At 44.2% G+C, this 12,500-nt stretch overlaps 1 protein-coding gene across 1 annotated transcript in view; it reads left to right on the top strand.

Moving 5' to 3' along the window:
- Positions 1-1,064: 1,064 nt before the first annotated feature.
- LOC135814609 (ATP-dependent RNA helicase A-like) overlaps positions 1,065-12,500 on the top strand; it is a 97,063-nt gene continuing 85,627 nt past the window's right edge. The window contains exons 1-4 of the mRNA XM_065327762.1: positions 1,065-1,264; positions 5,732-5,858; positions 8,485-8,625; positions 11,850-12,207. Of these exons, the coding sequence (XP_065183834.1) occupies positions 5,739-5,858; positions 8,485-8,625; positions 11,850-12,207 (619 nt within the window). The 5' untranslated portion in view covers positions 1,065-1,264; positions 5,732-5,738. The remainder of the gene's footprint in view (positions 1,265-5,731; positions 5,859-8,484; positions 8,626-11,849; positions 12,208-12,500) is intronic.

Below are 12,500 nucleotides of genomic sequence, written 5' to 3'. Positions count from 1 at the left end.
TTTTTCACGATTCTGCGGTGAAAACTGTGAATTCCGCGGGATATAAAAAAAATGAATTCCGCGGATTTTACCGCGGCCGCGGAATCCTGGAGGGACAGACAATAATAACTCAAAGCGTCTTGTACGGGCAAAAACAGAATAAAAACAATGATTATTGTAGATCGAGCGCACGCGGCGATGATCATGTACAATGTTCTTGACAGATTTATTGGGGCGTTCGTTTTTGATTTACAGGTTTGGGTAGAAAACTTCTTTCGGTAGAGGTGTTCGTTCTTTGAAAAAAATTCTACTCAAAAGGGTAGATTGTACTTTCCTCTACCGGCTCTACCAGGAAAAAGTTGGTAGAATCCGGTGGAAGTTAGTTGGTAGAGCTACGGGATTTCCAGCTAGATCAAGGATTTGTACACAACTCCATACAAAAAATAAACATTTCACGTACTTCAGAGTACACATCGTGTTTTAAACTACTATAAATCCGGTAGAACAGCGTTCGTGCACTTACCTCTAGCTAGCTCTACCATCTACCTCTATCGGTAGAGTGACTCTACTCTACTCTACCAGGTAGCTAAAAACGGACGCAGCCTATGCAACAACAAGCGCTGCCGAGTCTGAAGCTGGTAAGAATGCCTTGCGTGCACCACGCAGGTACGTCAGCACTGAACCAGTGCAAAGCCAATCTTTATCATTCTGGCAGCGGATGGAAGCTAGGGTGATGCCTGATGGCTGATGCTGTATGGCTCCCCAGTCTTGGCAGCATCACTAGACTTTTACTGAGTTTTACATGGCAGTCCATATCAGAATGAAAATGACTTGCTTTTTGAACGAAAAAAATAATTAGAGTACATAAATCCGGTGATCCCCGCGGCCCGGCCGGCCCGGGCCCGAGCTAGCTGCTAGCTACGAGAGAGTGCACAAACTATGTACATAATTTATTATAAACCTATGGTTTATGTACTCTTGTTACGTAATCTCTTTTAAAATGTACATAATTTATGGTCCGGTTTTTGTAATCTCTTTTAAAATTTTGTTCGAACAGTTGATGTTTGAAAAGCAGGAAAAAGCAGCCGGTACATATTGAACAGTGGGTCAAATCTTGGACAACTCGAGCTAAGTAATAGCAAAGTAAGAGTACTGGTTTTCATGTACTCTTGGTAGTAGTAGTTGCGATTGAGTCTTGCTTTGCAGCTTGGCGATGGATGCTACGACTCCTTGAATGGCGTGCGTCGGCTCTGTGAACGTAGTTGCGTAGACCAGGATAACACTGGTAAGAAACGATGCTGTTAAAAATATTCTAGATTAATTTCGTGAATACTTTTGTGCTGTGGATCATGGACTCAGCATCCCACCCCTTCAACACGAAAGTGCTATTTTTTCCAGGTTGCAGGTAGCATTTATAGCCTCTTTTTCCTTCTTCTTATTTGACCGATTTGAGAAGCAGCATGTCGCGGTGAAACCAGTGCTGTAAATTTGTTGCACTCAGAGAAAAGAAAAGAAAAGCATAGCTATATAGCCAGCAATCGCATGTCATGGTACGTACACATTTCAATGAGGACACAGCAAAGTCGGCCGAACGAAGCCTAGAGGAAGAGAATCATCCTGTCCACTTCACCATCACGATACTGACATAGGTACGAGACGAAGCAACTAAAAAATCCACAAGAAATCTGCACGCCCACCGCCATGCTGACTTTGGTCTGAGAATTTTCTATTGCCATCAAAATCTACGAGGAGCACTGAAAAATCAGCTACAGACGGACCTTTGTCGCTCTCTACTCCTTTTTCAAGGCACGAAAGTCGTCTGTCCACTTTCAAACCGGGAATAAGACATACTAGTGGTCCTTTTCAGCTGCTCCACGAGCGCAGATAATGTTCACCAAGGGCCGCAGAGCAGCATCCATTCTAGAAAAACAACTAAGATGCGAGTGAGACTGCATGCCTGAGTACATGAGTACATGCATGAGTACATGCAGCAAATAGTTAATTTCAGCGTTTCTGCTCCGAACAGCAACTAGCTTCGACTAGCGACAAAGATTACACCAAAGGATCAAACAACAACCATTTTCTTCAGTTTTTTTTGGCAGAAGGCTTCCTTGTGCTTGGCCCAGCAGGCCAAAAATCACACCTTGGAGGAGTACAAAAATTACAATTCTCAGATGTCCTTGATCGCTGGCCACGAAAGGATAAACATACTAGTAAACAGGTGCAACTCAACGAGCTAGTTGCAACTGCTTATACTTATAATAGTATAGAGAATGGGTTGTTTGGTGTCCCCTAACATGCATGTTGCGTTTGGTCTCTGTGATGGGCATTGCATTACAAAGCAGGGATGAATTTACTGTAATTATTTTGAATTGCAGTTTTTGCTATACAAAATCTCAATTGTGTAGCAATCTTTGATTTTCGATTGGCACAAAGCAGATGTCTGCGTACATTTCCCGCTAGCTTCCACCCTACGTGTGGTTACTTGCATCATACGTGTGCACGCAAATTGAGACTATAGTCATGTACCACCTACACTGCACTGTGTGCATGTTACTTGACGACGCAAGCTAGGCATGCCTAGCCTGTATGTATCGCAGTTTTCTGCTAGTCGCGGTGATATTTGAGTAGCAGTAGATCAATTTTGCTTAGCAAACTGCGGTGCGATACCGGATAAATTCATCCCTGCAAAGTAGTAGTTGAAAATACTTTCACTTCTTACCGTCGGGTATACTGTTATGTAGGCAGGAGAGACACAACAAAGATATGTTTTTTACACGATACAGGTGACAGATTTGGCATTGTCAATTCGCATGGCGTTGGGAGTTACTCAATCTCCGGACAGCTAGCTGCTTTGACCTTCTTACAGCGTTCAGCCCTTATTCCATAACGAGCACGTAATGCAGCGTACAGCAGTCACCACACCTGAGTCCAGTCCAGTGCACCTTGTACCTGGGAGTACTCGAGTGCAGTGCCACACCATCTCACATATGCCTACAGTCCATTCATACGCCGTATGCTCGTTATACAGATGTGCGAAATTTCGTAGAGTCTTGTAAAATCCCGTAGACCCGGTCGGGTGTTGAACATTCAGGACCCTATTATGTTTGCTGCTACTCCCACTACGTAACGTGTCCTGAATGCATTTCCCACGAAAGTTTTCAAGGACGAAGATCTAGCTAAAATTCGTCTATGGTAACATTGGCCAACACTCAGTTGCACTGTTATTGCACACAGCCTGTCGGAAGTGTTTGCTCAAAGCAAAAAAAAGCAAAAACTTCTGACTATGTGAAATACTATGCAGAAATAGTAGTATTAAAATAGTAGTGCGTCCCTTTTTTGTTACAGTAAAGCTGCTTGAAGCATTGTTCCGAATTTAGGAGATCTAGCTAGTCATTAGCTGTAATCAAAGTGATGAAGCTGGAAAATCGATTGTCTGCCATTGATTATAGGGCTTAATTGGTCAAATGCGCATGTATAGCACACAGCGAACACCCAACTGGACACTACACACCTACAGGATTTCGTACATCTGTACGACGTGCATGAGGAACATTGGAAACGGGCACTCTAACATTTTGACTTTCCATCTTAGTAAATGCAATACCGTAAAAGCCCCTGTATACGCCCACCCTCCGTGTACACGCCCAGTCAGGGGAAGACAACACTTTTGTTTCAAAATAGCGCTCATGCCCAAGTATACGCCCAGGTATGCCGGAAACACCAGTACATGTACAGGTACTGATACCCAATACTTACTGCTATCCCTATTCCAAGTATACGCCCGGTTCCAAAATAACGTCCGTGCCCTGGAAATCGAGGCTGCTATTCTATACGCCCGGGGGCCTATACACGGGCTTTTACGGTAATACAGTTTGAATGCAGATGGTGAGCCAATGTAGTCATGGATTTAAAAAAAGAAGAGAAGGACCATACCATGTTGCGGGCTCCCGGTTGTTAGGGTAAGTTTTTGGCTGCGCCATGAAGCGAATCGAAATAAGCACGATTTGAGAGCACGGAAGTGACATCCATTAGGAGACAGGCAGTGGAGATGTCTTCACAGTATGAGCAACCTTAGCTCTTTATCGCACGAAAACAATGCTATCTAATGTGAAACGCATTGTGTCGAACCACAACTATGCCTGTTTCAATAAATCGTGATGTCATTCACATACGGTCCATTGACCGTGGGTATGTTTAGACTGTTTGGCTGGTGATTACACGTAATGTAACAACTGCATGGAATGTCTTCTGCAGTTGTGCAGAAAGAGACCTACTTGAATCCTGCTTGTGCGCACTACATCACTAAAATGATGTAATCACGGAATTCTGCCGTGACAGCAACCCATCAGAGCTGCACACTCTGGTTTTCATGTACTCTTGGTTTCGCTCTATGTGATTTCTCCACGACTGCTAAGCATGCCTTGTTGCGTTGGAGACGTGTCGGCTGCATGCCCCCACCGCATGCACCACAAACCTACACCACATTCCCCATTTAGTTTTCCACGTGCTGTGGACCTTGTGTTTCGCCCGACCTGAACGTTGCCATGGATACATCCAGAAAATTCGAAAACAAAAATATTTCAAAAAGTCCTACGAAGGACCGAACGCAGGAAAGAGCTTTCAAAAATCCGTAAAGAGATCTACGTAGGAAAGTTGCTCTTGCTCCCCGGCACGTACGACATGGATTTTCACACGTGATTTATCGAGTGATCTTTTCAGCCCTAGTTAAAAAGTCATATGGTGTAGTAAGTAAAGTAAAGCTTGCACATCCACGTTACCACCGGCTTAACAGCAATGGTGATATGGTGAGTCTCACGACCAATGCCCGATAGGGGGCGAACCTCGTCAGCTGCATCTCTATTACCCTCACTCCGAGTAGTGAGTACCCAGTTGACTGTGGGTGTCGGCACAGTTCATTGCATGTACCGTAAGACCAGATATTTTATGCCATTAAAGTTAGTGATCTCTGGGGTTTTTGTTAGTAAACGAGGTGAAATGTTAACGAATTCTGTCTGTCAAAACGGGTGAATGGCTGTACACGTACATTGTTTTGCGCATAACGACTTCATACAATTCGTTAAGTCTTTAGAATTAAGTGTTCGTTAACATTAGTGGTCTTACAGTAAAGTGGTTCACGTATGCATCACCGCATTTGTTAACGCAGTACATGCTCCGTGCTCCCAGCGCTGGTCTCGAACGACGAATGTGGTGTAGGTCAGGCTAAATAGTGGTGAGTCTGGTGACCCACTCTTTAGGCTTGCAAGCTGTTATATGGTGCAAAACCAGCACAAGTGGCGATAGGTTTTGTTCCAGCATTGATATCAACTCCTGTGATGGGTGTCTAAAGATGCAGTCACAACCAACGCAAGCAGATGCAGATACAGATGCAAGTCGTGTGGAAATATGAATTGTTCGACTCGGATGAGCACAGAAAGCGTATTTGAATTACTTCAAGTACGTGTCACATTACACAAATAATTATAGAACCTGCCCTCTTTCTGCTTCTTCTCGCAGTGACACAAAGTGCCAATTTGTTTCATGCCATGTTAAGGTGTGTGTGTGTGTGTGTGTGTGTGTGTGTGTGTGTGTGTGTGTGTGTGTGTGTGCGTGTGTGTGTGTGTGTGTGTGTGTATGCGTGTGTGTGTGTATGCGTGTGTGTGCATGTGCGTGTGCATGTGCGTGTGTTTGTATGTGTATGCATGTTTGTATATTTGTGTTGGTGTGCGCATGTTTGTTTGTTTCGTCCTAGTCTGATAATGGCAGATTATGCCCATTTTAAAAATTTCCTCTATGCTTGGTGTGGCAAGCAAAACATCAAGCCGGAGTATCTATTTGAGTCTGAAGGTGATCCACATCAGCTGACATTTTATTGTGAGGTATGGTAATTTTGTCACAGACTTTGTGTTCTGCAGTTTTTGTTCCTGTAGCATATTGTAAATCAGGAATAGTTGTGCACACTTTTCATCTGATGTTTGGGACTTTACTCCCTCACATCCAGGCCCTGATTTCAGTGCAAACAGGTTTGTAGAAACTGTGTACGCTGTCCATGGCACAGTCATACATCATGGTGTTTTCTGCCTCGGCAAGATAACATTTTAGCCGCTCAGGATGAGTATGTTTCTTTGTTGGAGAGAGGAGGTGTCTGTGCTGATGAGGCCCGAAGTCCCATAGCCACATGACGAAAGGCGCACAAAAGGCGTACAAAGGATCACTTTTGTAGGTGCAACATTGAATATTGCTCTGTCACGAAATATTGAGCTTTCTTTTGCAGTGTTTTCCCCCAAGCCTTGTAGGCAATAAAGACCTGTTTAAAAACCGAGGCGCTGCCAGTGTTTTTATAAATTGTTTTTTTTTCCAAGAGATTTATTTACCAACGACAAGGGCTGGAACGGACGTGTTGTGTTCCTTCGGCCCAACCTCGCCCACCCGTTTCTCTTCAGAAAACTATATACTGTAGTCCGTTTCAAAAAGATTAGCAATCAGGTTTTGGTCTTGAAAAGTACGAAGATAAGAGAAATTCGGACAACAAAATACATAGAAGGGCTTGTTAGGGCACGGCAAATTGTTCTGTGAACAATTGGACCAGCCGTTAACCCTTTGGAGCCCGTACAGTCAAAAATGAAACGAACTTATCAAATTCATCAATCAAAGTAGCACAGTTTGAAAGGACACCTTCATTTGATTACCAAAAACAGGAGAACCGAACTTCCAAAGAAGAACCTGCCAAGAAAAAGCAGCGTGCCGAGAAAGGAGGTCGTACTCACAAGTCAACTCGCTGTGGCCCAGTCGCGGGACCGTATCTTCCCGGACACACGAGATTGGTGCACGTAATATCACAACCCTGTAGCACCCGTTACGTTTGTGCATTCCAGCTCGACTTTTCTTCACCAAAAACACCTAAGACTCTCGACTCAAAAACAAAGGTGCCCTGCCTTGCACTGGTGTTGAGCGTACGCGCGACATCAGAAGATCCGACTACGTTCGACCAAGACCCTATGCAGATCTGAATCAGGTGTTGCACACTCTGGTGGTTACGTACTCTTGATAAAAGTCATAATAACTCGGGCTCATCTAATAATCTATACATACCGTAAAAGCTCGTGTATACGCCCACTCGAAATAACGCCCACCTTCCGTGTACACGCGCAGTCAGGGGAAGTCAACTCTTTTGTTTCAAAATAGCGCCCATGCCCATGTATACGCCCAGGTTTGCCGGCAACACCAGTACATATACAGGTACCGATACCCAATACTTACTGCGGTGTTGATGGATGTGTTTCAGGATCGCTTTTCCCAACCAGAACACTGTTTCTGGTTCATTCAAGCGAGTATACAGTATTTATAGTGTGCATGCTCAGCTAAAAAAATGAAATGGATACAGTTTTTGAGCAAGGGAAGAATGTCAACATATACAGTAGGTATCGGTTATAGCGTGGGTGTTCGAAAAACGACTTTCTATTCTTATTTCCGATATTTCTTACACATGATACATCAAGTGTGACATATCATATGCATGTGCGCAGGGGCAGGAAGATCATCGTACGTGCAGCGTAATGCTACTGTGCATGCGGCTGGTCAGACTCATAGTCCCATAGGCTTACCATGTGGCTATCCAACATGAGTTACATGACCACAACAGTTGAACCTGCAGCACTACGACGCAACGCGAGTCAGATCAGAACTGCATGGGACAGATGTTATTACGACAGGCGATACACTTTGTACTAACCTGGCATGTTTCGCTACACAAAGTCCATTCTTAGGACCGATATATTCTACTATGCGATAAATTGCTTGTAAGAATAAAAGTGCACTTGAAACTAGGGGTGAAACGGTTCGGGTAAGGAACCGGTTTTGGAACCGCCAGCTGAAAAGAATCGGGTACCCGTTCCGTCAAATTTTGAACCGAAACTCGAAAAATCTCGTTCTTGTACAAATACATGTACACATCAAGGCTACTCAAGATTTTAAATGTCTTACCTTACGATCCCCACTCTTCCAAAGAGTTCTCTGGTCATTATCTTCTTCACAATTGGACTCTCCGATGTCTCATTCTTGCTCGTAAAAATGTTTTTTCTAAAAAATAATTGTCGCGAACGCATTTTGTAGGTCTGGAGAAAAAAGTGCATGGAACCGATACCTGAACCGTGGGAAACAATGCTGGCATTTGGGCACCCGAACATGAAAAACATGGAACCGTTTCACCCCTACTTGAAACCCATGTTATGATTATGAAAACATGAGAGTTCATTCTTGTAGGCGGTATATTCTTTTACACAACCACGCTATAACCGATACGCACTGTATATATTCCAAGTATAAGCCCGGTTCCAAAATAATGCCCATGCCCTTGTATACGCCCAGGAAATCAAGGCTGCTTTTCTATATGCCCGGGGCCTATACACGGGCTTTTACAGTATTAGATAATGGTTCGTGCTCCTTCAGTGAATAACACATGATAGGAATGCTGATTTGTGTTTTCTTTCTGTTCCACGTATCCAGCTGAGGCTCAATGGGTTTGATTACGTAAGTTGTGGAGAGGCAAAGAACAAAAAAGAGGCCCAGGGCCTTGCTGCGAAACAGTTTCTGGAGTACCTTGTGCAAGGAGGTCAGGTTTGCGCTGATGCACTAAGTGCTGATGATGTAAGTTACACCCTTCCTGTGACCCTGCTCTTGCCCTATTTCCTTTCCTGACTTGAGCCTTCACCTAACTTAGAGTATAGTGTTGGTTAGGAAAGCAGTCCCTGCTGCTGCTGCTGTTGCTGCTGCTGCTGCTGCTGCTGCTGCTGCTGCTGCTGCTGCTGTTGTTGTTGTTGTTGTTGTTGTTGTTGTTGTTGTTGTTGTTGTTGTTGTTGTTGTTGTTGTCAACTTGGGAACTCAACCAACTACTAGTGAAACGTGGTTTCAGTGACCACCCATTTGACGAGTCTATCATGGCGTTTTAATGTAGATGGTCTCTGAAACTAAGTTATCCCCATGTACTTCCACTTATTTCTTGCCAAAGAACGATGGTCTTATAGGTAGGGCTGAAACGATTATACCGATTACTCGGTAATACTCGTTAGAAAGATATCGAACGAGTATTTTAGTTGCTAACGGCTTATCGGCTTGAAAAAGTACAAATTTTGACGACGAGAGGTATTATTTATACCGTGTATGCATCCATTGGTCGCGTCGAGAAGCATTGTGACGTATGACAGTACACCTGATACACTGCGCGGCGTGGAGCTTGCAGTGCAGGTCAACAGACTCAGTTCACGCGCATCATGCAGTATACTGTATGCTGTGCCGGTGGCTGTAGCAGCAAGAAAAATGTTTCGCTTGAAATGAGAATGAACATGATGGATTCACCTTTTGAAAAGTGTAGTTTTTCCTTACTAGTGGGCTCTTCTTTTCTCGAACACTCGCCTTTGCCAAGGTGTTCTCCAGCGAACCGAGGACTGGATTGTGGATGATTTTTGAGCGTGGTGTGGAGAAACATACTTCTGTTCGAGCGGAGAAAAACACGTTCTACTGGCAGAGCAGGATGTGCTATCTCTTCGCTCACCTCGCGTTGGAAAACCCATCGATATTCCAACTCGGGCACCCTGCAGGCGCGGCTACTGAATCGGACTAGAGAAGTTCAACTTTTGCAGATTCGGACAAGCGCTGCAACGAGTTGGGTTTACTTGGCAACTCCACCAGTCGCCCATGTTTGATCGCACGGGACTGAGAAACTCGCCGACCTGAATCTTGACTGGGTAGTGGCAGTTGATCATTGCAACTCGAAAGAAGACACTGTATTGCTGTAACTCAGAGTTTCACGCACGGGCGATCACCAGCTTCATAGCACGGTTGGCTAGTGCTAGCTGATGAAACTCAAGAGTTGCAGAAATTTTATTGACCTTCCCCCTCTACAAAAAGTCTAAGTACACGATGCCCTACACCCAGGTGCACAGAGCACTCACTCGAGCTACCACAATCGTGTAGAATTTATATTCACATAATCCCATAATCCAATTTTTTTAAACTGATCCCGTGTCGTGATTGTGTTGATTCTGCCATATGGAATGAAAATATGTCGCTAAGCCGATAAGCCGATCGTTATGATAATTATCAGCTAAGCCACTAAGGAAATATCACGATCGATTCAGCCCTACTTATAGGTGGTTGGTGAAACCAGGGGTTGCTTAAAACCCTTTGTGAGGACTGCTAAATGTATGTTGTAGTAGTTGAATTTGACCTCAACTCGCGTCAAATTAATGTCCATGACAGTACATGCCACAAAGGGTTAAGCAGGTTTCACCTATAATGTCATCTGCGCCAAAGACTGGGTTACTGTGTTCATTCGGCAACTGAGGTTACAGTCCATTCATGAAAAGATTATATTCTAGCTTTTGGCCATAAATGGGTCAAATTTTGAGTTTTTTCGCAATTTTTTGGCAATCCCCGATGGAATCCTCTTCCAATTGTGATTCTGAAGGCTATTTCTCCAAAAAGAAAGCCATAACAAGAATAGGATATCGGCCAGGTTTTGCCCCCAAAGCACTGAATTGGGGAAAAACCATGAAGCCCGTTCACACCACTTGCATAACTGTAATTAACAGTACATTGTGTGGTTCGAACCCCAGTACGAGGTGAATTGCTATTTCTGGACATTGTACATTTCTGGACATTTCGAGTAAAATAATTTTTTGTCGCGTGTAGAGTCAAGTCAGTCAGGTTGATGAAGTTTTTTCTTGTTGTAGTTGACAGCTGGGCTGTTGTGGTTTCTCCTCTTGTCGGTGCCTTGTTGATAGCCTTTCCTTGGGAGGCATTTCAACGAGTTTTGTGGTACTATGTCGCATGAGAATTTTGAGTAAAATAAGAAGTAATGGACGAATCGTTGGCTTCCCCATGTGCACTCCACTTCAGACGCTGTATAGTCTTGGACCTGTTGGCTGGAAGTGTGAAGAAGCCAACTGCAGTCCACCAATAGAAAAATAACAAAAATGGTGCAGTATAGGATGCCTATTGACGCTATTTTACTTTCATGTCCAGAATTCCATACACTGAAATTTAGGCCAAAAAATTGGCCTGTCGAAAACATCCTGCTATAAAGTCTCTGGGATCACAGCATGAGCAATTGTCACGTATTTGGAAAGATGAAGGATTAGGCCATACAATAGATACAAAAAGATATGAAAAATGTAAAACACACAGCCAGTGGGCCTCTATTTTATTTTCATGTCCAGAAATTGCTATTCACCTCGTAGAGGTACCTTTTTGGACCCTTTTTCAAGTAACAGTTAGTTTCAAGTCTTGCGGCACTTCACCGTGTACCACAAAATCATGAAAAATCACCAAATAAAGGAGCTCGGCAGAGCCAGCGCTCATCCTTTTCTGAATGGACTGTGGTGGGTCTGTTTACTGGTTAATTTACCCTATTTTTCAGGTATACAATGGCTCAGGCATAGTTGACATGGGTGTTGATGGGGACGTAATAAACTGCATGTCCCCGAGAGAAGCAAGGGAAGGACATGTTTGACCACATTGCAAGCATCGGCTCTAGGACTATGACAACTAAAACTGTCAAGGTTCTTTCTTTTCTCTGTTCCGTCTTCTGAACACATACACGGGATATGTACTTGATGCACACGATCGATGCTCACGCGGGGTCATGCGACTCACGTGCACCATACCCGCGCTAGCACCACACTTTCTCCACATGCCTTCTGCGAGCCCTGGGATTATTACCAAGATGCAATGTTGGTGAAAAGCGAACACAAAACTGTCTGGAGAAATCACACCTTGATATTTTGGTGCTGTCATTGTATCCTGCTTTATCCTACCTTGATTGCTACATTATTTTATTTAGAATAGTATGCTTTTGTATGTTTATGGCTCAGGGCAGAGCACTGTTGCAAAGTCATCCACAGCAGCAGCAGCAGCAGCAACATCGACATGGTGGGCTGCCGCCTCCAGCTCCTGCACAGAGGTATTCTGACCAACCAGCTCCTTCAGACCAGAAGCACTATGATGATCAGGCACTTACTAGCGGGCGGCAGGGTAATCATCATGGAGGCAATGTAGCCACAGCACATGTACATAGTGGCTACAGTCAGGGCCAGCAAGGAGGTGGTCATCCTGAACCAGCAGCTAAGCGCCCATATTTAGGTGGAGCTTCTGTTCAGTTTCCATCCGGCACCCGTATACCACAGCCCATCGCTACATCAATGGCGCCTCCTGTGTCAACCAAGAGAGATGGTAAGCCTGGGACCTGTTTTTAGATTTGCTTTTGTCGATGAGTGCAAAAACGGGGAGTATCCCATCTCAAGCAAGTAAAACTTGAGCTCCTCATCGTGATCGACAGTCAGAGAACAGTTTTATACTTCACTTGTAATTTCTCCTTCAAGGCTCCTATCGTTCTTTCTGCTATTTAGTCAGTGGATACCTAGGCATGATGTCGAGCTATTGCTGCAAATTTGTGAGCAAGAAATTCGCTTCGCAGCTCGATTTCTCTCCGGAATATTTTGTTCGCGGAAAAAATGACCAGGGAG

This window comes from Sycon ciliatum, chromosome 4 (genome assembly GCF_964019385.1).
Source record: "Sycon ciliatum chromosome 4, ocSycCili1.1, whole genome shotgun sequence".
Taxonomy (NCBI): Eukaryota; Metazoa; Porifera; class Calcarea; order Leucosolenida; family Sycettidae; genus Sycon; species Sycon ciliatum.
This window is presented reverse-complemented; position numbering and strand designations above follow the sequence as displayed.